The 26394-nt window shown below is 38.2% G+C and overlaps 1 protein-coding gene and 1 long non-coding RNA gene across 2 annotated transcripts; one reads left to right on the plus strand and one right to left on the minus strand.

The window, feature by feature from the left end:
• The first annotated feature begins 1641 nt into the window (after window positions 1-1641).
• Window positions 1642-6772, plus strand: LOC128031389 (gap junction delta-2 protein-like). The gene is made up of 2 exons (XM_052619624.1): window positions 1642-2336; window positions 3448-6772. The coding sequence occupies exons 1-2, from the start codon at window positions 2266-2268 to the stop codon at window positions 4304-4306; spliced, it is 930 nt and encodes a 309-aa protein (XP_052475584.1). The 5' UTR covers window positions 1642-2265; the 3' UTR covers window positions 4307-6772.
• Window positions 6773-21084: 14312 nt separating this feature from the next.
• On the minus strand, window positions 21085-25959 carry LOC128031393 (uncharacterized). Its single transcript, XR_008188086.1, has 4 exons — window positions 25908-25959; window positions 25265-25282; window positions 24722-24816; window positions 21085-24116 (listed from the first exon to the last, which is right to left on the minus strand). It is a non-coding gene; the product is annotated as an uncharacterized LOC128031393 (long non-coding RNA).
• Between the last annotated feature and the right edge of the window lie 435 nt (window positions 25960-26394).

The raw sequence follows: 26394 nt of genomic DNA on the forward strand, positions 1-26394 counted from the left end.
GGGAAAGGTTTTTTTAGGAGGGATGAATGATGAAGAAATGGTACATATGCACTGACAATAGTGATCATCTCTGATGAATATTAAAGTGGAAATGTTGCTCTTTTAAAATCCAGTGGCAGGTTATGGGACATATTTAGTCTCATGCCTGAAGAATGCCTCTTTCCTCTGGGGGTTCAGCATATGAGAGGGAATGTGAGTTCACTCTGGATTGTGTTGAGTTTGGATGGAGGCAGTAACTGGAGACTTAGATTAGTGAGACTTCAGGAACCACGAGGAACTGTAGAGCCACGCAATGAAAGCAGAGAGACCTTCAGAGCTCTAGTGGTGCCCTCTGCAGGACCAGAGCATGTGCACAGCCTCTCCTTCTGTGTGTGTGTGTGTCTTTCTCTTTTTTCCTCTCAGCAGTCCTGAAGGGAACCTTCACCAGCCAAAATTGCCTGGTTTTAATTTCAAGTTTGTGCTGGCAGCGTGGGCCGTATACACAGGGCTGCCTCGCAGTGTGCAGCGGAGGAAGCACATTTGACAGTCGCTGTGGTTGGACTGGTCTTCTAAATATTTCATTTGTGTATTAGATCAAGGACGGAAAAAGGCCTGAATGCCTCGCTGTGCTTCTGCCATATGTGATGAACCCCACACTGCTTTTCTCTTTTAACCCTCACATGTACAGAACTACCCTCCTGACTGTGCATGTCCATTTTCTTTAAAAAAAATGCATTTGTTTTATTCAGCAGTGACTGTATGAAAAACACCAGTAAGCATTTCAGCTTATTCATTGACTTCAATGATATATGAACTAAGCAAATCACTCAGAATTGAGGGAATACTCTTTTTCTTAGCTTGTAACATATTGAACCAGTTCATCACCATTTTTTCGTGCATAGTCAGTTTTTCATTGAATATTCCAAGGTAGATTCATGATGTGAGCAAGCTGTTCTCTCTCGTGCTGAGCTGTTCATCTTCCCCTCTTCCTGATGTCAGAAGGGGGCCGGTGTTGAAACTTGACATTTATATTTTAGTAAGGAAGAATGTAATCTCCAGTCTATTTCTGCTGGTAATTTTGCATAAAGATGATTTTTTTTTCTTTATGCACACTTTATGCATTATTGGCAATGACAATGAAATCAATGTTTTCATCCATCAGCATCACACTAGTTTGCATTTTGGGTGAGACTATCTGTTTGTGTGGCTGGTGGGAGAGAGTGTTTTTACGAAACCCATTTGAAAATAGTCATTATTTTTGCTGTGCAATTTGGTGTGTCACTTGTTCTTCCAGACTTCACTTTTCGCTGGGGTCAATGCAACGTGGTGTCTCCATCTAGCCTACTAAAATCACTCAAATAATGAATGAGACCACAGCAATACATATTCATGAAAGGTCATTCACTGAAAAAAAAAAAAAAATAAATAAGAATTCATCCAATTAAAAAAATTATATTTAAAAAAAATAACTTGCCCTTCAAAATATTCATTTCAACCATCTAAACTTAAACTTTTTTTTAGCAGATGTAATGACCAAGATTACAATAAAATTTTTGAATTCAAATATTTAAGATTATCCAAATGCCCTTAACTAACCCTTGTTAATCAAATTAGCACATTGTCTTAAAATAAAGTGTCCTATCAAAGCAAGTGGCAATAAGTTGGTTTGGTGGATCTGCGCATGTCTACGGGCGTTCGATGGGCGGGGCCAAAAGTGTCTTTACCCTTAACAGAGAATCAGCTGACATTTTCACCTCACTGTATCGCTGCTGCTTCGTGTGAACAGGGCGGAGCCGAAGGTCCTCACTGTACTCAAGGACATTTGCTCTCCAACAGCCGTGTCGCCTTTCAAAATACACAGCAACAAGTATGAGACTCAAGTCCAATATATAAAAAAAGGTGGAAGTCACCTCCGCTCTCCTCACCATGACAAGAGTTCACCATCACCGGACCGAATCTGGCTACATTCCCAGGGTATGAACATCGCACATATGAAAACAGCGCGTTTTGGCAGCTCGAGATAAAGCCCCATATGACGCAGCAGGGCTCTCCACGGCACTGATGCCATATTAAAGCCCGCCGCCCTCCACCCACACCATCAATCTGATGTGGAGATCGAAGATAGGAGGGCTCACATGACTCCACTCCAGTCTGGAAGACGAGGAGAAGTGTGGCATCTTCCAGCATCAGCACTGCCACAGCTGGCGCAGCTCATAACGGCGGACAGTAGGAGGAAATATTCACGCTTTTCCCTGGATTTGGAGCCGAGTCTGCGGATGAGCAGCGATGGGGGAATGGACCATACTAGAGAGGCTCTTGGAGGCTGCTGTCCAGCAGCACTCCACTATGATCGGAAGGTAAGAGCTAATGTAGCCGAAATTCAGCTCGTTTCAAGTTTTGGAGAAAATAATACGTTTTTTATCATTGCCAACGGCATTAGTCGCCCATTTCACCCTTTAAATTACAGTATAAAATGTGGATGACCAACAAACTAGGCATACCAAAAAATATTCGGGTGGTACATATGAAAAAATAATATGCAACTGAATGCAATCGTTGTGAACGCGACTGGTTTCAGCATATTATGTTTATATATATATATATATATATATATATATATATATATATATATATATATATATATATATATATATATATATATATATATATATATATATTTTTTTTTTATTTGCTTCATTTAAAGCCACGTTTGAACGCAGAGCGATGCCAGTTGTGCACAAAAATGTCACCCATTCAAATAGCGTAGAAAATAAAATGAAACACGTACACACAAACATGTACACAACACATTTGTAAAATATCCCAATACTGAACGACTGAAATGTGACTGAAATGCATCGTTCACTGGTTGCAAACGCGTCTGTATTTATTTAGCTCCCTTACTAACCCACTCCCATTAGTAAACCTGCCACTTACACATTTATTTTTATTCGTTTTTTTATTGCTTTATTTAAAGCCACCTTTTGAGGCAAAGTGATGCTTTTTGCCGACTGTGCGCAAAAACAAAACAAACAAACAAAAATAAAAAATAAAATAAAACGATTATTTATACACAATAGAAAATGAAGGGAAACATATGCCAAAACAAGTTACGTAGTATTTTTGTATGTAAAATATAAAGGAGCATGTTTTAAGTGAAACTAAAGTAAAATCATTCAGTGGTCGAGAATGCAGCACATTTTCAGGGCTAGGCATGACCCTAACCTTATTACTTTTCCCGATTTATTTGTGTTTGTTTTGTATTTTATTTATTGCTTATTTAATGTTTGTTGTCAAAATTGCAGAAATACAGTATCAAACGTGACATACCAAGTGCTATCTGCATAATCCATTCGCTGCATTCAGTGATTGCGAAATGAAGCGCAGCCCGGTTTCAGCACCGGACAGCTCCCTGCAGCTCAAGCTCCTATATTGACACATTTATTTTTCGGTGTGCTTTTTCTTTAGGATCCTGCTCACTGTGGTGGTGATCTTCCGGATCCTAATCGTAGCTATAGTGGGAGAGACAGTGTATGATGATGAGCAGACCATGTTTGTCTGTAACGCCTTACAGCCGGGCTGCAACCAGGCGTGCTACGACAAAGCGTTCCCCATATCCCACATCAGATATTGGGTGTTCCAGATCATAATGGTCTGTACGCCGAGTTTGTGCTTCATCACGTACTCGGTCCATCAGTCAGCCAAGCAAAAGGAGCGACGTTACTCAACAGCCACCGTCCTGCTCACACTGGATAATAAGGAGCAGGAGTCCCTAAAACGAGAAGAGGCCAAGAACCAAAAGATCAAGAACACCATCATGAACGGAGTACTGCATAACACGGAGAACAACACAAAAGAAGCTGAGCCTGACTGTCTGGAGCCCAAAGAAATGGACAGGTCGGGCAAGAAACCGGCCAAGTCCAAAATGCGGCGGCAGGAGGGCATTTCCAGGTTTTACATCATCCAGGTGGTATTCAGAAACGCTCTGGAAATTGGCTTTCTGGTGGGCCAGTATTTCTTGTACGGATTCAACGTGCCCGCCGTGTACGAGTGCGATCGATATCCGTGCATCAAGGAGGTGGAGTGCTACGTGTCCAGACCAACGGAGAAAACCGTGTTTCTCGTCTTCATGTTCGCGGTCAGTGGCTTTTGCGTGGTCCTCAATCTGGCCGAGCTCAATCACTTGGGCTGGAGGAAGATCAAAGCGGCTGTGAGGGGCGTGAGGGCCCGCAGGAAGTCCATCTATGAGATACGGAACAAGGATTTGCCCAGGATGAGTATGCCCAATTTCGGCCGCACTCAGTCCAGTGACTCCGCCTACGTGTAACGGGTGTGTAACGAGAACCCGAAGTCCGCGCGCCGCCGAGTTCGAGACCGTGGACGAGTCCAGTCGCCACGTAAGGTTCATGAATTGCAAGAACACGGGGTAGGACTTTTTTGTTACTGTTTTAAAGACTCCATTGGAAACTATGGACGACAAACACGTTTGTAAAGCAGTTCACTACTGTATGATGCAACTTTTTATGCAACGTTTGTACTCTGAGACGTACACACAGTGCAAATGCTGATACCTGAATGCGTATTGCCTCTCTGTAAGCTGCGGTGACACTTGACATGACACTGTCCTGTTGCACACAATGCATGCTATATGATTTATTACAGTAACGCGGCTCCACGACAACTGCTGTGCCATGAGCAATGACATGTGATGAGTAACCGAACAAGCTGCTCTCCTGTACTTGAAGGGAGTAAATGCGTCTTGCACTAAAAAAATGAAGTGATGCTGACGTAATATCGCACATCGAGAGTCTCGACACACCATTCATGTATCAAACACTTTCGTTTCTGCTATGGTTTCTTTATTTTTGGTTGCCTGTACCACACCATTGACCTTAACGTAGGCTATGTGATGAGCTCCATTGCAAATCTTATTTCGTGTGTGTGTGTGTGTGTGTGTGTGTGAGCAGGGTGAATTTGCTGCAAACGCTTAAAGTCTATGATGATTTTCTTTTTTTAACACCTAAGCGCCCTCTGCTTTCGTGAAGTTTTTTTTTTTTCTCGCGTTTAAGTGTAATCAAGTGCCATACTTGTATATAAATATATGCATATATACATATAAAATATATTCTGAAGAATATAACCATATCCATAAAGCAGATTTATTGCTTGAATTATGCTTCATGCGTCTAGACTTGCTTTAGCTCTATTTGTTGTAAATGAACTGAAAATGGCATAATGCATTCTTCTTTCTCTTTCAATTCGAAAAAAGGCCAGATGGACAAAAAGCGCTGGTCTTTTCTACAGAGGACAGCTATCTTTTTTTGCTAACAAATGACACAACAATGTTTCAGCAGTGTTTTGTGCTCTGGTGTTGGTTTTTCAGTTCCAGCAATATCTGTAAGCCGAATAATTTGTTTTAGGATTCATGTACAATTAAAGCCCATGCCTGCTGTATCTCTTCCACTCTCGATGACAATGCAAGTGTGTTTAAACAGGTGTGTGCTTTCATTATAAACTGGTTTAAGGCCTTGTTCAGAAACAATTTCTGGTGCATTATTGTTTAATGTCTGATCATTAAGATGTCATTTTGTTTCTCCTCTTTGAATGGTTCTTTATGGTTATGCCACCATATATCTATGACAAGCAAATGTGTGCACAGAGAGATGTCTCTCTGCATTTCTGAGCTTGAAGGGAAAGTATTGCATGTTTAAGAACTTATATTCAAGAGAATCTGGACAATTTTAGGGGATGAAATATATGCGGCATTTGCTCAAGTATTGATATGTCACCCCAGCCCCTCTATAGATTAAGAACTGACACATCTTCAAGGTCACCAAGGATAAAAAACAGTTTGTGACGGACGGTCTCGGATCAAACCTGACATGACGACCCTGGGGAAGATGGACATTTGGTGTCATGAGAGGGGTGGGCGGTGGGGATGGGAACAAAATGGCTTGGCTGTACAGAGCAATCTTCCCTTTTCTTTCAGTAATTCCTCTTTCCTTGGATAAACATTCCAGGGCTTCTGAGATTTTTACACTTTAGTGGTCCTTACTGAGAAACAGAAGACCAGAGCCGAAAGACTCTACTGGACCTGACAGAGTAAAGCTTAAATAAAACATGAACTGGTATCTCTCTTGCCTTATATGTACTGCAGTCTCCCCTCCCTCCCTCCCTCACCATCTCACATTCTCTCATGCATTTTCTGCAAGAGCTGACCTGGTGTTTTTACAGCTCCACATAAATGACAAAATGATGAATGTATGAATGTATGAATGTAATTCTGCTTGGTCTGATGTGTCATACATCATGTGAGAGGTCAGGCAATGTAGTCACATCCACGTGTGCTGCAAACTCACAGAAGGATAGACTCTTGAGATGCACTGTGCACGCTGAGATGTCTCCACTGCAGTTAAAACCAGCAAAAAAATGTCTTGTTTGCAGGCCTGAGGTGACCAAATGCATTAGCATGGGATGCCATTACTGCAGGTACACAAATCAAGAGATCTGTAGGTTTTTTTTTTTTAGGAGGCGATTCTCCCCGGAGCTTCATCATCTTAAAGAAAATGATGGTATGAGCGTGTAATGTCGCAGTAACTCATATACATTGTAATTTTATTCTGAACAATTTGCACATTGATAAAAAGGGCCTTGCATGAAGTGAACGCAGAAAATGCCGGGCTGTTCCTTTCTGTGGCTCCAGTCCTTGTGGTCTTGAGGATGGTACATGTGTAAACTGAATGAAATTAAGATGGATGATATACTGTGAATTAAATCTACTTCTTAACAAGGATGGTGATACAAGTGATGGGCCTAATCTTTTTTTTTTTTTGCCGTGCACACACACACACACACACACACATTAACACATTAACACTCACACACACACACTTGTGCCGCTCCTCTGAGAATTAATTGAACTGCATTGTCCTGGAAGGGCTGTGCTGAAACTCTGCAATGCACAACTGCTCTCACCTGCACATCACTGAACATGGACACTGGAAATCTCTTCAGTGGGTGTATGTTTTGTGTGTGTGTAGTAGTAGTTGGGATATGGAAAACTAGCACAAATATCAAAGAATGATGCTATTTACTGACTGCTAAACAGAGTGATGGTTACGTATATTATTAGTGTTTATTAGCGTTTGTCAAGGTATTGTGTAATTTATTTAATGTTAAGAGTAAACTAGAGCTATATGAGTTATAAATAAAAAATAATATCTCATTTAAACTACACACCCATCTTATTATTGTTCACTTGTTAATTGCTGAAAAATATTTATGAATGTATTTTAGATTATCACTGACAGATTCTGTCTAGAAGTCATGACTAGAATCGTTGCTTGGATTTGACCAGCATTTAATTTCAGTACCCAGCAAATCAGCATAATCAGAATTATCTGCATTTTACTATGGAAGATTATTAATTCATGTTGCCTGTATAAAAACAGACAGATTGTATAACATGAACATATAATCAAAGATGATGTTTGTTTATTGGCAGTCATGGTACCATGAAGAACCTTTAACATCCATGGAATCTATCCATTTTGCTAAATATTTTTTAGCTTCAACTCTCTCTCTCTCTCTCTCACACACACACACACCTGCCCAGAAAGGTGATGCCTGTCAGTCTGTTCTAACAGTAGCAATTGATACATTTAAAAGGGTCATATGATGCGATACATTTTTTTCCTTTCTCTTTGGAGTGTTACAAGCTCTTGGTGCATAAAGAAGATCTGAAAAGTTGCAAAGACTAAGTCTCAAACCCAAAGAGATATTCTTTATAAAATTCAACCCCATCTAAAACGCCTCATTCAAACATGCCCTCACATGTCTATGTCACAATGTGGGAAGATTTGCATAACGCCGCCCCAAATGTAGAAAGTAGGCGTAACTTTTATTTTTGCTGTTGCAGCCAGTGCCATGTTGTGGAGATGCTGTGTTTCTTCTTGTGAAAGTGAAACTATTTAGTTTGGTCTTCCAAATGAGGACACGACTAGAAATCAGTGGTTAAGTTGTATTTACAACACTGTTCCAGAACAGTTCGACCCAAATATTCAGATGTGTGCAGTGCATTTTATGGAGGACTGTTTTCTGATCCTGGGAGAGTAGACTACAATGCCGGCTGTTACGACTCACAGACTGTAAGAACATTTATTTATTTAAAGGAACTGCCACTTATAATTCAAATGCAAGTTTTGAGCAGTCTGAAGTACCGTTTTGTCGTTTTCTCCAATCACAAATGCAGACATGGTTTTATGTTTATACAGCACAATGCCATGCAACACGTAAAAAGAGAGTGTAAGTCAGCGGTTCCCAATTCCAGTCCTCGCTCCACCCTACTCTGAACTTTTTGCATGTTTCTCTTATGCTTCAGATGTTTGTTCTATTCAAAAGTAAGTGCCCTGCATCACAAGATATTCCGCCATGAATCCAGTTAGAAGTGAACATATATGTTCCATTGAAGTGCATTTGAAGTGCATTGAAGTGAATTTGAAATGCATTTATGTACAGAGGTATATGATGTCACACTTTTCCGTTTGTGAAGACGTTGCACAGCACAAATTCATGAATGTATGTTCCGGAGTGAAGTAAACTTCAACAGATTTTCCCTGCTCAAATGGCTCGATTATAATGGGTTTAAATGTTTTTGTCTCGGTGCTCCATGACATAAAGTATGGTAAGGTGCTTAACAGTTCTGTCATACACTTGAGGTATTCGGCCAATCACAACGCACTGGATAGCTGGCCAATCAGAGCACACCTCGCATTTCAGAACGATGAGCTTTGTAAAAAACAATGCATTTCAGAAAGGTGGGGCATAAAGGAAAAACAATAATGTACAGTATGTGGGAAAAAATTTGTTTTTTGAATATTAAACCGCATAAACACATTTCATTATGCCAAATGCACCAAATAATGTTCTTTTTAGCAACATCATATGACCCCTTTAACTGAAAACTATATGGGCTATCTATTGGCTATAGCAGTATTTTCATCTGAGCAATTAAATCACATAATGCTTTAAAGATTTTGATCAAACACAATGAATGATAAAAGATGCTCACTAAGTCTGATTAACATGTAATACTGAAAATTAAGCTGAATAGAGCCTGCTGAATTGGCAAATCAATAATTTCCTTAGATGCCATTTATAATTTGTTGTCAACCAGAGCAAACTATCTCTCTCGCTCTCTCTCTCTCTCTCTCTCTCTCTCTCTCTCTCTCTCTCTCTCTCTCTCTCTGCTGTCAGGTGAGGTGAGCAGCCCTCTTACCCAGACCATTGTTCCTGATAAATGTATATGATACGCACCATTTGCCAGCCAATAAAATTCACAGGATGACCAACCCTAATGACTAAAAGAGCTGTTCTCTGTCTAACAAGATTAGAGCTGGCCAAACAGACTCAGCAAGTGAAAAGAGAAAGTGGTAATGGCAAATGGAGGAGTAAATGAGGAACGAGGTAAAGAAACAATAAGTGTAAGAGTTTGTATTGTACAGAGAGAAGCTAGCTTGAAGAAGTCACATATGGTTCAGAAATGTATTCTGTCTCAAAAATGTGAATAATCTTCTATTTGCTTACATTTAGATTAAACAATAGATAAAATTTACTTATTGTTTTATCCATGTTTATATCATATATTACATTCTATTAACAATTTGCATGAAAGTGACTTGCATGTAATTACAAACCCGATTCCAAAAATAGTTGGGACACTGTACAAATTGTGAATAAAAAGAGAAAGCAATGATGTAGAAGTTTCAAATTTCAATATTTTATTCAGAATACAACATAGTCATTCAAGCGTTTAAACTGAGAAAATGTATCATTTTAAGGGGAAAGAAAGTTGATTTTAAATTTCATGGCATCAACACATCTCAAAAAAAGTTGGGATAAGGCCATGTTTAGATTGGAGCATATGTTGTTCTAGAACTTGGATATTCCTTTCAGCATTGATGGTGCTTTTCCAGATGTGTAAGCTGCCCATGCCACACGCACTCATGCAACCCCATCCCATCAGAGATGCAGGCTTATGAACTGAGCACTGATAACAACTTGGGTTGTCCTTGTCCTCTTTAGTCTGGATGACATGGCGTCCCAGTTTTCCAAAAATAACGTGTATGTGATGCAGTACCATCTAAGGGCCAGAAGATCATGGGCATCCAGTATGGTTTTCCGGCCTTGACCCTTACTCACAGAGATTGTTCCAGATTCTCTATTCACTGTAGATGATGATAACTTCAAACTTTTCGCAATTTTTCTCTGAGAAAATCCTTTCTGTTATTTCTCCACTATTTTTCGCTGCAGCATTGGGGGAACTGGTGATCCTCTGCCCATCTTGACTTCTGAGAGATACTGCCACTCTGAGAGGCTTTTTCTATACCCAATCATGTTGCCAGTTGACCTAGTAAGTTGCAAATTGCTCCTCCAGCTGTTCTTTATATGCACCTTTAACTTTTCAGGCGTCTTATTGCTAACTTTTTTGGAATGTGTAGCTCTCATGAAATCCAAAATGAGCCGAGTTTATTGATTTTCTAAAGACATTCAAATACACAGTAAGAAGTTTTTAGGTTACCTTTTTTTCATTATAATAGAGATGGAAACCAGGTTTTAAAACAAGTTTTGGAAGCTTGTGATAAATGATGATAAGTGTTAGTGACAGGTAAACTCGTTATTATTGATATTATTAATTATCAATCACAAAATATTCAGTGTTCAGTACCTAAATTATTACATGTGCACTACGGCTATTGCCAACCATCCCATAGACAACACAGACAGTATGTTTCACACCAAGGAATGTAACCTTTCATGGACGGAATTATTATACCATTTGCTCCCTGGTTAGTTTGATGTTTAGGTCTGCTACACCAGGACTACTCAACTCTTAATCCTGGAGAAAAAGCCACCATCAGTGTTGGCAAGGAAATGGAAATAATGGGAAATGTGCTTAAAAGTGGTTTCTCACATCCAAACACTGGAAATTATGAAATCAAGTGGGTCTACTAATATTTTTTGTGCACAACTGAGTGTTACAAAACCAATTTACAGTAAGACATATTTTATTTGAAATATATAGAAGAATATAGGTCTATATTTAACCTAATTATTCAATCCAATCTCATCACATGCAGTGCTACACAATTTTGTACATCTAGTACACAAAAAGGCAAGTAACACATGGAATTAAACTTGTAAAACATACTCCAATAATCCTTGTTTTATTTACAGTGTTGAAAATTATTGTAAATGTATTTGAGTGTGTATTGAGGTCTTCATGACATCAGAATGTCCTTACTTCATGAGTTGATCTTGAGCTCTGTCACTGCTTCACAGAGGTCGTGTGTTGCGATGCTCAGATGGAAACTGCACAGAGTCTCAACTGGCTGCAAGCTGGTCTCTCTCAGAGCGAGTGCTGCAGTCACATGACGCTGAGGAACAGCTGCAGCGGGACGGGACGGGAGCGGGGATGTCCTCTGCAGCGCTGCAGGGGTGTTACTGCATGAATCACTCATGGTGTGAAAAATCTGCTCTCTGCAAATTAAATTGCATAACAACTGATTTTACTCTTAGAATTAATTTTGAATTGATTTAGTCATAAAATAGTTTTTTATTTTATTTATTTTTTATCGGTGTTACATGGATTTTTTTATATATTACTTTTTGGTAACACTTTACAATAAGGTTCCAATTGTTAACATTAGTTAACATGAACTAATAATGAAAATTACTTCTACAGCATTTAATAATATTTGTTAATGTTAAGTTCAACATTTAATAAAAAAAAGTATTTTTATTAAATAACATTAACTTATAACGTATAGATTAATAAATAATTTTAAACTCATATTGATCATTGTTAGCTCATGTTAGCCAATGCGTTAATGAGACCATATAGTAAAATGTTGCTATACACTCTTAAAATATAAAGCTGCTTCAAAAGGTTCTTGACATAGTAAGAAACATTTTTGGTTCCACAAAAAGCCATTCAGTCTCTTTCTCACCTTTTTATAACCTGAATAATCTTCTTTTGTCACAAATAACCTTTTGTGAAACGTATTTAACATGAACAAACATGAATATATACTGTAACAAATGTATTGCCCATTGTTGGCTTATATAATTTAATGTGCAATGCAAAATTGGTAAAATGTTACCAAGGGTTTATTTTTTTTTTTTATTATTATTATTATTTTTTGACAATTTCAGTTACATTTAAAACAGTCATTATCTCCTTGTATTTGCCTTTATAAGGCAGAAATAATTTTAAGAGATGATGCTGGACTGAATTGTTTCCTTAAATGAATGCTAATAGGTGTCCTGTTTGGCACGGCAGTTTATGGCACTGAATGCTCTTCCCTCCTCTGGTATTGGATTTTGTTTTATGGTGTGATTCATTCCCCTTCAGGCCTCCCTCCTCCCCGGCGGTTTAGGCTAGAATTTATGCAGGCTGCATCCCAGCGGCGGCGCTATCAATCACCTGCATCCCTGCACAGCACAGCCACATTCAACAAGAGCTGAGCTCTACGCCAACGCCACGCCAACCCTCTCAGCGCCTGACGCCAGACGCCAGACTCACTTCTGTTTTTACATACATTATTTAAAGCAAATGATTATTTCTGGCATGGATTTCCCTGAGGCCATGAATATTTCAGAAAAAAAGATCACTCGCTTTTGTCATTTTCTGCTGATTATCTTGTTTGAAAATGTACAAGTATAGTATACCTTATTTTGAAATGGAATACATGAAAATGAACAAAACATTTAGAGTTACTTTATAAAGCAACCACAGGAGACATGTTTCCTTCCAGCAGCTCTTCTATAAAGCAGGGCATCTTTGACCCGTCTAACACTTGTCCACATGCAGTAACTCTACTCTTTTACATTATTAAATAAACCAACAATAACTTAAATTCCATGACATTGGTATAGAGCCATGCATGTCACAGAATGTGAAGACACAAATGAAACAATTATGAGTCTAAATAAGCTAAAGAAATAAAGAAGGTAATAACATTACAAAAATACATAGAAGTATTTCAAATTAATATTTCACATCCAGTATACAAAATATTTCTTTGAGATATAAATGTCCAGTCTGCCGAACATATCAGGGAATATTTTGCTATAATTATGGCTGAAATGTATAAATCTCATGCAATAATATAATGTTTGAGGACTCATATTTTTGATTAACTTTTCATTAATTAGTTGATATAAAACTTTGCTCTTGGCAGGTTTCTTGAGACTGACATATAAAACCATACTTCTGAACTAGTCTATTCATATTCTGCTCTCTTGCTTCACTTTCTCTCTTTCCTGTCATAACCATAAAGAATTATTCTTTTAGAGCCCTGATCACATCCCCATAATGCAGCGTGTCAGTGTCTGCATTTCCTCGACTCATCCCTTCTCTGAAGCTGCTGAGTCATGTACTCGTCTCATCGTTCACTGACACAAACTCACAGCTCAGGCTGACAGTCCCAAAAAACACAGCTTACTGAACCTACATCTAAGCTGCAGTATTCGCCCCAGCTCACAGTCAGCACCACTGCTATTTAGAGCACAACATTGTGCTTTTCCGCCTTTATACACCTATATGCATATCTCTAGTGAACAGAGTACTTCATTTCCTGAAACACATATACTGAGGCAAACCCAACTGATGCACCAGCTTTAAAACTTGAAAGCATATTTCAAAAATGCACTTCAGCCCTGTGAGATTCAATCATATTTGTCATCAAACCCGGTATGATCCATCTTGATGAACTGAATGCAAGAGCAAACAAGATTTGACACAAACAAAGCTATTGTACTATATGTCTGCAGAAAACTTGGTTATGGTGTCCATTTGATTTTTTTTTTTTTTTTTTTTTTTTGTATATAGTCACAATGACAAGAAATGGGGAAGCTAGCTTTGTGTTACATTCAAGAAAGCAAGTCATGGAAATAAATGTAATACAAAGTAAAAATCGACTGAATTTGATTGTGAAGTGAACTGTTTCTTTTACATTAGAAATGTATCCAATTGGTAGCTACTGAGTGTCTTCCACACTTCAAAAATCTTTGTTCGCACCTCTGCGTCTCCGACTGATGAATCACAGCAGTACAAATACCGTAAATACAAATACCAACAATATTCCTAAATGCCTCCTAAACCAGAAATATGAAGGTCTCTCATTTCACTAGATGTTGGAAATATTAAGGATATGTATAATGAACATATTGTCCTGTTCTACTTCAGTGTGACACAGGTTAGTAACACTTTAGTGTAGGGATCAATTCTCATTATTAACTAGTTGCTTATTAGCATACCTATTATTAACATATTGGCTGTTTATAAGTACTTATAAAGCACATATTCTTCATGACAATATTCTACATCTCTAATCCTATCCAAGTACCTAAACTTAACAACTACCTCACTAACTATTAATAAGGAGCAAATTAGTAGTTTATTGAGGCAAAAGTCATAGTTAATAGTTTGTTAATAGTGAGAATTGTACCTCAAAATAAAGTGTGACCAAGTGTTGAATTCCCTTCAATAGCTGTGTCAATGCACAGCATTTCAAAACACACATTCAGCATCAAGACAAAATGACCGCAAGACAAGGCAAACGCCAAGGCTTAAAGCTGCGGTAGGGAACTTTTGACGCTCTAGCGGTTAATAAACAGAACTGCTTGCGTTTTGCCGAAGAACATTGTAGCCGGAACTACTTCTCTCTGTTTATGTCTATGAAGAATCACAAAGGTACTGGGTTACTCCGCCGCGGTGTCCCCGAAGCAATCTAAAATAGTCCGAATATAAACACTCATTATAGGTGCAACCTAGTGATTCAGGACAAGCTGAAAACACGGTTCGGAAATGGATTCATGGTGTACTCGCTTATTATCTTCATTTTTCTACATTTTGAACACAAACAAAGTTACAGACCGCAGCTCTGATTGGTTGTTTTTTACCTGGAGCGGATGACTTTCTGCAAATGGCAATAAGACCACTGGAAGGAGCCAGAGGAGCTTGATTTTTTTCACAGATGGTCTGTCTCATATTCTACTGTCAGGACATAATGACAGGTTTAATAAATATGTACAAATTTCCCTACAGCACCTTTAATACTAAGTGAGTTTGTACAAATCATTAACCCTACTGTATATATAAGCAATAATATTATTGATGCTCTACTCTGCAAATGCCACTAAAAGAATATAATTCATATTATAAGCCAGTGAATATATTGACGTAATCAGAACACAGCTGTGTTTACCCAGCAGGCACCGGACGTCAATATAACGTCATGCTGACATTGGATCCCAACGTTGGTCAGACGTTGTTATTTGGTTGAAAATGAAAATCGGGTTGACGTCAGAACCCAACGTCATATTGACGTCGATCTCCAACGTTGGTCAGACGTTGAATTTTGGATGAATATGAAAATCTGGTTGACGTCAGAACCCAACGTCAGGCTGACGTCGATCTCCAACGTTGGTCAGACGTTGAATTTTGGATGAAAATGAAAATCTGGTTGACGTCAGAACCCAACGTCAGACTGACGTCGATTTCTAACGTTGGTCAGACGTTGAATTTTGGATGAAAATGAAAATCTGGTTGACGTCAGAAACCAACGTCAGACTGACGTCGATTTCTAACGTTGGTCAGACGTTGAATTTTGGATGAAAATGAAAATCTGGTTGACGTCAGAACCCAACGTCAGACTGACGTCGATTTCTAACGTTGGTCAGACGTTGAATTTTGGATGAAAATGAAAATCTGGTTGACGTCAGAAACCAACGTCAGACTGACGTCGATTTCTAACGTTGGTCAGACGTTGAATTTTGGATGAAAATGAAAATCTGGTTGACGTCAGAACCCAACGTCAGGATGACGTCGATCTCCAACGTTGGTCAGACGTTGCATTTTGGATGAAAATGAAAATCTGGTTGACGTCAGAACCCAACGTCAGGCTGACGTTGATTTCTAACGTTGGTTAGACGTTGCATTTTGGATGAAAATGAAAATCTGGTTGACGTCAGAACCCAACGTCAGGCTGACGTCGATTTCTAACGTTAGTTAGACATTGCATTTTGGTTGAAAATGAAAATCTGGTTGACGTCAGAACCCAACGTCAGGCTGACGTCGATTTCTAACGTTGGTTAGACGTTGCATTTTGGATGAAAATGAAAATCTGGTTGACGTCAGAACCCAACGTCAGGCTGACGTCGATCTCCAACATTGGTCAGACGTTGAATTTTGGATGAAAATGAAAATCTGGTTGACGTCAGAACCCAACATCAGGCTGACGTCGATCTCCAACGTTGGTCAGACGTTGCATTTTGGATGAAAATGAAAATCTGGTTGACGTCAGAACCCAATGTCAGGCTGACGTCGATTTCTAACGTTGGTCAGACGTTGCATTTTGGATGAAAATGAAAATATGGTTGACGTCAGAACCCAACGTCAGACTGACGTCGATCTCCAACGTTGGTCAGACGTTGTATTTTGAATGAAAATGAAAATCTGGTTGACGTCAGAACCCAACGTCAGGCTGACGCCGATTTCTAACGTTGGTTAGACGTTGCATTTTGGATGAAAATGAAAATCTGGTTGACGTCAGAACCCAATGTCAGGCTGACGTCGATCTCTAACGTTGGTCAGACGTTGCATTTTGGATGAAAATGAAAATCTGGTTGACGTCAGAACCCAACGTCAGGCTGACGTCGATCTCCAACGTTGGTCAGACGTTGAATTTTGGATGAAAATGAAAATCTGGTTTAGGTCAGAACCCAACGTCAGGCTGACGTCGATCTCTAACGTTGGTCAGACGTTGCATTTTGGATGAAAATGAAAATCTGGTTGACATCCGAACCCAACGTCAGACTGACGTCAGTCTGCTACGTTGGTCAGACGTTGCATTTGGGATGAAAATCTGGTTGACGTCCGAACTCAACTTCACACTGACGTCAGTCTGCTACGTTGGTCAGACGTTGCATTTCGGATGAAAATCTGGTTGACGTCAGAACCCAACATCAGACTGACGTCAATCTCCAACGTTAGTCAGATATTGCATTTTGGATCAAAATGAAAATCTGGTTGACGTCTGAACCCAACGTCAGACTGACGTCAGTCTGCTACGTTGGTCAGACGTTGCATTTCGGATGAAAATCTGGTTGACGTCAGAACCCAACGTCAGACAGACGTCAATCTCCAACGTTAGTCAGATATTGCATTTTGGATCAAAATGAAAATCTGGTTGACGTCTGAACCCAACGTCAGACTGACGTCAGTCTGCTACGTTGGTCAGACGTTGCATTTTGAATGAAAATGAAAATCTTTTTGACGTCAGAATCTAACGTCAGACTGTCTGAAAATGGAATACACAAATGTTTTGTGGTTTTATCAGAAAAATGACTAAGAGATGAACTGGTTTATAACAAATATGATTTATTTATTCACATGTTGTATCATTTACATTTAACATGGAACAGAACATTTACAAAATAATTACATTTTAACATCAACATTATTGGAACTGAATAGTTTTGAAAACATTAACATACATTTTATTAACATCTTTCTTTTTTTCCTGCCACCTCCACCCACCCTGTCTGGTGCACAGTACCGTCGCAAGGGCTGTGCAAAGTGTGCAACTTCACTAGGCCTCACACCTCTAGAGGGCCTCGCTCCTGGCCTGCATTTTATGTCATTTATATCTAATTTTTATTACTATTTTTTCCACCCATCTTGTCCTTTGGTAGACTAAAATAGTCATAGCGGATAGACAGTACAAGACTCTAAGTATAAGAATGAGTAAAGTTGTTTGTTGATAGGACGACAAAAAGTTATAAAGTTTAACTTTTAAATGGTCTAGAGCCCTGCATTTCACCCTGACTTTTTTTACACTCCAGGCCGGGTTTCGGGCCAATTTCCACATCATAGTTCAGATGCGGGCTGTCCTTAGGCCTGTTTAAGGCTTCTCCTTATTTTTATATTTAAGACATCCATCAATTAGTGATGAAAAAATTGCCGCACTGAGGGAAACAACACAAGACCGTGCTAACATGACTGTCAATAGCGGCTTAACAGTGTTAAGTGTCCCGCAGCATCACAGTGTTCTGCTTTTAAATGCACGCAATAGGCTTAAGCTTGACATAAAGCATCTTCAAAAAATTATTACCATAAATGAGTCATGGGGTAAATAGGAATGAGATTGAATTATTTACTAATAAATAGTTTTCTGAGTTGGTGTAGCAAGGATGATGTTGCTAATCCTGACTCGCCAACTCTTCATTTTACAAGCCTTAAGAGAAAAGTTCATCTTTATGGATTATCTTTATAATGAATGAGTTTTTGTTTCTGATGTGTTGTATTTTGTTAAGTAGTCATTTAAAGTTTTCTATAGATATATTTGTCATGTCCGTGAGTCATGTATTCACTGAGCTTTGGTTCATTTTTGTTAAGTGCTCCTGTTCAAGACGAGACGGTAGAAAGCGCATCATGACTATTTTCTTTTTTTTTTATAAAAGCACAACGATTTGTTGATAATGTGATTGCACACAAATAAAAGTAGACAATTTACAGTTACGAATGATGTATTACTCTTACCTTTATGAGCAAAAATTACTGCATATCCACTGAAAAAAATGCAAGTGATTGCTTTGGCCAGCACGCTTTTGCTTGCACTCTCCGCACAAACTACTGGATATAGCGCACATTTATCTAGGTTTAATTTTTAAACATACTTGAACTGTTTTATATATCTATAGATTTTATTTTAGGCAAGTCGTGATGATTTAAGAAGGCTAAACTGATCCATAGGTTCACTGTCTGGCACTGGCCGCTTGGCCATTAAAAAAAAAATCTAGGTCTAGGGATAGGGTTTAAATTTGAGGTCCGTGCAAGGCTCTAGGCTGGTCTGCCTCAGTGGTCGAGATGGCCAATCATATCAAAGAATGTGGGTCTTACTGTCACAACATAACTAGAGTTTGTGGAAAAATGTAAGCAGTAGCCTACGGTATTAGAGAACTGTTTTATGATTGAAATGTTCAGCGACCAAACATAATAGACTATCTAGAGATGCAAACTACTCAACCTTTTATGAAATTTCGCCCTTTTGAATTGAAAAAATGCGATAGGTTAATGATTCATGTAAAACATAAAATAAATGTGACAATAGACATTTGCGTTTTCGACTATTAAACATACGAATAAGAGTGAGAGTGCACATTTTAAAAGAAAATATAATTTTCAAATAGTGCAAATTGATTTTAGATGTAAAATTCAGCTGCAAAAACCTAGTACCGTTTAATTTCACTTTAATAGCAATAAACAGTTTCTTTTCTTTCCCAATAAAGTGAAATACTGAACATAAACATAGGAAGATGAGAAAATAATTATTTTAGAAGAAAATGTTGGATCGCACTTTCCATCTGAACTCTTCATATATAACTGTCTACAAGCCTAGAACTAATTTAAGCATTCTTATTAACTTATTATAATTATGATTGTAGATCCTTATGAGTTAGTGCGTGGCCATGATTTGTGCGCAAGCATGTCAGTGAGCAAGGCATCACAATCGAACAGATGCATGTTAAAGTTGAGTTTGTTGCGGTTCTGGCTTTGCTACCGTTCGGACGTTCTAGCCTACTGTTCTGCGCTTCGCTTATTATTTCTGTACTTTTCTCAGATTTTTCTACGATTTTTTACTTCAGCAGATCAGCACAGTGCTCAAACAAAATATTTTTGGCACAAACGCTAAAACTAAAAACTTTTTTTGACTGGAATAATACTACAAAAGAAGACTTTGCCTCCCACTGCCAGCAGCTTACATCCTGGAGATGGGAAAACAACTGCCTACATTCAAATGGAAGAGAGAGAAAATGCCTCCTGTTGGATCTACTTGTTGCATGAACTGCTGCAAACTTCTACAAAGGATTGTGATTCTTGAAACAAAGTTACTTGCTGGACTTCCAAAACAGGCGAAACACTCAGCAGACTGTCGTCATGGACCCTCTCAGCATACAGCCGGTGAGTCCCATGAATCTTCTGAATCTCAACAGTTTGAACCAAGTGTAGAGGAACAAGCCGAAACGGATCATCACACTAATCGATGGCACAAACAGGGTGCAAGACCCAGAGGAACACAAGACATCAGATTGTCATGAGTTTCTCATATTGCTGCCGTAGCTTTCTCTACCCCAGATTCAACTATGACAAGGCTTGTAAATACCAGTATTCTACCTCCCACTATACATCTTGAAAACAGATTTGAAGAATTAATGAATGCGGGTGAGGAATCCCCAAATGTGATTAGCAGCTAACACCGTTACTAACAGACAGTGACATTCAGCTCAGAGCGTAGCCGAGCCTAGGACTCTGATAGTGGGTGACTCTATTATCAGAAACATCCGTAGCAGGACTACAATAACATGCTGCCTTCCTCAAGCAACGGTCTCTTATGTGAACAAGGAACTTCAGAAAATGAAGCACAAGACTACAAATCTAATTATCAATCCATGTGGGGAAGAATGATACTCTCAAAAAGCAGTCAAACATCCTTAAGAAGGACTTCAGTGAACTCTTTCAAACACTTTGAAGACTCCAAGTTCAGTCGTTCATCAGTGGACCACTCCCAACTGATAACACCATGCAGCCACAAAAAGCACTGCTGATGGACACCATCCCGGAAGAGACCTGCCCTCAGAGCTCCTCACAGACTGTGATGTATCAAAACAGATACAAGACTCAGCACTCAAGGATGACTTTCTTGAAGACAGCCGGGGAAGCCAAGACAACATATCACAGCCACAAGAAACACCAGAGACACAACCCATCTCACCAGACACATTATTCCTCTCTCAAGCATCTCCACTTCTGTGCTTTTCACTGAAAATGGTAGAATTGGTGTATGCTTGGACTAAACTCTCTCACTCATTCGCTGCAAGCCCGCAAATGTCAACAAGAAAACAGCAGGGTCCCAAAACATCAAAGCCTGGGGGCTGTGAGAGCTCTCAGACCGCTGCAGCAACAGCAGGCCCCAAACCCTCAATCTGCTGAAGGTGAACCAAAAACAACTGATAGAAGCTCACAGTGATATGTGCCGGGTCCCTGCTATAATAACCGCAACATTCACAAATGTTTAAAGAACAAGTGGGAACCCAGTGTGCCTGTAGCTTTCTCGATTTCACTTTTATCATGTGACAGAAAGTTTAAGGCCATCTTAAGCCGAAGGGCAAACTCATCTAATATGCATCAAACTAAAACTGATGTAATGACATAAAGCACTGCCATCAAGTTAGCATCTTTAAACATTCGCTCACTAAAAAATTTAATCATTTTGTAATCAATGACTTTATAACCACAAACAATTAGGATTTTATGTTTCTAAATGAAACATGGCTAGAGGACAGCTGCAGTTCAACAGTCCTCAATGAAGCAGTCCTTCCTAACTTCACTTCCATGAGTGTTTGCAGGACTGTTAGGAGAGGTGGAGGTGGAGCTGCTTTTTTAAAGATGTCTATCAATGCAAACAAGTGTCATTTGGTCATGACTTGTCTTTTGAATATTTAGGGGTTGTGCTAAAAGGTGCTCAACACATTCTTTTTATTATTATTTACAGGCCTCCAAAATACTCTTCAGCATTTTGTTGAGGTAACAGAAACGTTATCAATGATTTCCTCAGAGTTTGACTGTTTTGCTAATGCAGGGGATTTTAATTTTCACATAGACAATGCAGAAAAAAAAACTACAAAAGAAATGATAACAGTTCTAAATACCTTTGACTTGATTCAGCATGTGCATGGACCCACACAAAGGTGGACACACTCTAGATGTAATCATCAGTAGGGCTCTAAACATTTCATTCATTGTTATTAAGGACGTAGTACTATCTGATCACTTCTGTATTTTCTTTGATATATTGATCTCTGCTACCACTTACTCTAGAACTGTCTCTGTCAGAAGGATATGCTTTCAAATGTAGCCACACTTAATAACCAGAGCCGTAGTTCGCTGACAAGTGGTGCATTATTGCGTTCAAAATCGCAGAAGAATCTCATGCGGTTATGAACGCGATATTGCGTAGCTTGTCAGCGAACTACGGCTCTGTCTATTAAGTGCGGCTCCATTTGAAAGCAGGTTATTGACATCAACCGCTAATCACAGAACCAGCTTTACTGACGAGACATGCATGACAATTGCATGCAATTAATAGTGCAGCCCTAACGAGAACACTAGTGTACTATTTACAGAGGCCATATCTTTAACACCAAGTATTTTCTGCCGACTCTGTTGATATTCTCCTTGATTCCTTCAACTCAAAAGTTAAGAATGTTATTAATGATATTGCTCCAATAATAGTCAGTAAGAAAACAAACAACATTTTGGAAGACATAGTGCAGCAACTAAAATCATCAACTTGCTATATTGACACACTTCCCACATCTTTTTTCAAAAGTGTGCTTAACTGTTTAGAACCAAATCTCTTTCTGGGACTTTTCCAAACTCCCTGAAAACTGCAGTTGTTAAGCCCCTCCTGAAAAAGAGCAATCTTGATAACACCATTTTGAGCAATTATAGACCAATATCTAATCTTCCTTTTATAGGCAACATTATAGAAAAGGTAGTTTTTAATCAGCTGAATAAATACTTAAACATCTGGTTTCAGACCGCATTACAGCACAGAGACAGCACTCATTAAGATAATAAATGATATTAACTTAAATTGTGACTCTGGCAATATATCAGTGCTGGTATTGCTAGATCTCAGTGCTGCGTTTGACACTGTCGATCATAACATACTACTAGAGAGACTGGAAAACTGGGTGGGGCTTTCTGGGATGGTACTCAAATGGTTCAGGTCATACTTAAAAAGGAGCGATCATTATGTGAGTCTAGGAGAGCATAAGTCTAAGTAGACATCCATGATATGTGGAGACCCACAAGGTTCAATTCTTGCACCGCTCTTGTTTAGCCTGTATATGCTTCCTCTAAGTAAAATAATGAGAAAGAACCTAATTGCCTATCACAGCTATGCTGATGATACCCAGATTTACCTAGCCCTATCTCCAAATGACTACAGCCCCATTGACTCCCTCTGCCAATGCATTGATGAAATTAATAGTTGGATGCGCCAGAACTTTCTTCAGTTAAACAAGGAAAAAACTGAAGTCATTGCATTTGGAAACAAAGATGAAGTTTTTAAGGTGAATGCATGCTTTGACTCTAGGGGTCTAACAACTAAAAATCAAGACAGGAAACGTGGTGTGATTCTGGAGACAGACCTTAGTTTCAGTAGTCATGTCAAAGCAGTAACTAAATCAGCATACTATCATTTAAAAAACATTGCAAGAATTAGATGTTTTGTTTCCAGCCAAGACTTGGAGAAACTTGTTAATGCTTTATCACCAGCAGGGTGGACTATTGTAATAGGCTCCACACCGGCCTTCCCAAAAAGACCATTAGACAGCTGCAGCTCATCCAGAACACTGCTGCCAGGATTCTGACTAGAACATCTGAGCATATCACACCAGTCCTCATTAACTTCCAGTTACATTTAAGATTGATTTTAAAGTACTTTTACTTGTCTAGAAGTCACTCAAAGACCTAGGACCAAAATACATTGCTTCCAGAATCAGCCTCCAGAAGAGATCAGATGTGCTGAAACACTAGTCACATTTAAATCTAGACTCAAAACTCATCTGTTTAGCTGTGCATTTATTGAATGAGCACTGTGCGATGTCCGACCTGATTGCACTGTATTTTATGTATTAACTGTAAGATCATTTTCTATTTCTGTTTTAAATTCAAGTCAATTTTTAAATAATTTCCAAAGTTTTAAAATTGCTTGTTTTAGTTTTGTTCTTCATGATTATTTTACTTAATTTTATGTAAAGCACTTTGAATTACCATTTTGTTCGAAATTTGCTATATAAATAAACTTGCCTTGCCTTGCTACAGCAACCTCCCCCACCACACACACACACACACACACACGCAAAATTGTAGAGGGCCTCGCACATCAACTTTGCACAGGGCCTCTCACCCTCCTTGCGACGGCTCTGCTGGGGCATATTTTAAACAAAAGGCAGTGGCTGCTGCAGTATTTGCCCCGTCTCTTTTGATGTTTTCTGGACACTCTCTGTAAGAAATATTTGAATAAGAAAATGTGTAAGTATAGGATATGATGCACTATAGTAATCACTGAATGTAATCATTAACTATTTATTTGCCTTCCACAGAATACATTTAGACCACTTACACTATTGATTTGGTTTCTTAGAAAAAAATAAAAATCTACCCTAGCTTTAAGAGCCATGAATGTAAATTACATGCTATAAGTCATCAAAATATATTTCAGCTTGTGATGCAATTGACAAACACTAAGCAGACAATCTAGCAAAAGAAAACCATGACAACAAAGACACATTGCAGTATTTTTTTGCAGAGTGTCTTAAGGTAAATTAACATTTAATGTCTAATACATTAAATGCAAAAACAATTGTTAGAGAATGCAAAAACAATTGTTAGAGTTCTGAACAATAAAGATAGGCTGGCAACAGGAATGACCTGCCAATCAATAAGAAGTGTATATATGGAAGTTTGTGTGATTTCTGTGTGACAGATGAGTACCTACAATACGAGGTTACTGGTTTTCACTAAACCAACTAAAACAGAAACTAAACAACGCTGAATGTCACAATGATATGATGCTAATATTTGTATTATATGTTCATTTTGTTTTACCTGTGACAACAGTGTACAGATTGATCTTGGTGAAAGCAAGCTTCCCCTTCCCCCACTTCATACTGAAACAGGCCATGACCTCATTTGTCATCAACCTGTGGATACAAGAGTAATGCCCAAATAATTAATTATACATGACACATTATGAGGCAGATGTTATAGTTTCTGTTACGTGTTCATATCATATCATATCTAGTATAATGCAGATATCATACAGGTCCTCCAGTTGGTACTAGATTAAAAGTCATAGGCTCACCCAAACTGGCAGGTTTTTATCTTATTGCAAAACAACTGATATTGTGCAATTTCAAAATGTAAAACCAACACTATTTCAACAACTTGGCCTGTAAATATTAATTTCATTCATTTTCTCCTTGCTAGCAACTGTAAAGTGCAAAATTATAGGATAACAGAAGAGCACACAAGAAAACCACAAGAATCAGATTAACTACCTTCAATCTATTAATATTTTAATCTAATTAATGTAATATATTAAAGCAGATTGTTCTAGCGGCTCTTTTATAAATGAACAAAAAAACATACCTTACAACAATATGGCTTCTTCAGAACATGGCAAAGAGATAAATGCAAAACAAAGCAAAAACAAAAGTTATAACCTCATATAGTATAGCCCCTAAATTCACACTATATTAAATACTATACCTTAGTGATAAACTTGAACCCCAAATATAAAACTAGAGCTTGTAGAAGAAAAGGCTGTTTTTGCTTAAAATAAATAAAAAAGGAGCCTCTTTACATCGTGTGTAGAAATCTGACAGCTAAAGGAGATCCAAAATTAATTAAACTTGTACAGCAGAATATTAAGTTACTATAAACACCTGTATAACTAATTCGCATGACACAATTGAAGAAAAAAAAGCATTGAATCGTTAAATTATTCGAAACAATAATAATAATAATATAATAATTAAAAACATATGTCTCAAGTTTAAACTTTATTTGAACTGTTTTTCAGCGCTAACAGTTAGATGGCTTTAATGACTCAGGCGTTTTTATTTCAGGGATATAACAGTTAACGTTACCATTTTTTAATTAATTATCTCTACCCATCGTCTTGCAGCTAAAACACTTCGATGTATTTGATACGTATTACAAGTAATATCATTATATAGGGGGGCATAAACACTTTTACGTTATACATGATCTAATATCCAGATATACTCACCACAGTTTGAGCTGTAAGTGCACCGCAGGCCGCCTGATAAACTGATGCCTGCCGATCCAAAAAAGACCGCCAAGTATTCGCAAAATGGCGCAATAGCGCGATGTCACCGTGTTGCATTATGTTTGGGCGTGGGATTATGGGGGGAGGGGGGGTGGCAAAAAAAATAAAAAAAATACAAATAATAATCATAATAATAATAAAAATCCAAATAAAATAAACAATAATATACTTTAAATTAACTTGTATTATTCTGTAGTGCTTATTCACAAAATCCATACACAGAAAAAGTTGAAGCATATTCATCATTGATGGATGAGATCAACATTTAAATATGAAATTTGTAATTTTAAATTTTTAACTAGAATGTACTTTAAATATGAAAAATGCAAGTAAGAAGCAGCAATCAATCTGATCAATTATTTTATATATTAAAAAAAACATATATAAGAACAGACTAAATTATAGCAAAGGAATTAGACATTTATAT

Source organism: Carassius gibelio, chromosome A17, assembly GCF_023724105.1.
Source record: "Carassius gibelio isolate Cgi1373 ecotype wild population from Czech Republic chromosome A17, carGib1.2-hapl.c, whole genome shotgun sequence".
NCBI lineage: Eukaryota > Metazoa > Chordata > Actinopteri > Cypriniformes > Cyprinidae > Carassius > Carassius gibelio.

Excerpts from the sequence above, each read along its gene's own strand:
- LOC128031389 (XM_052619624.1), top strand. The coding sequence starts at position 2,266 with ATGGGGGAATGGACCATACTAGAGAGGCTCTTGGAGGCTGCTGTCCAG. Across the intron at positions 2,337-3,447 it reads CACTCCACTATGATCGGAAG|GATCCTGCTCACTGTGGTGG; the intron begins GTAAGAGCTAAT and ends CTTTTTCTTTAG.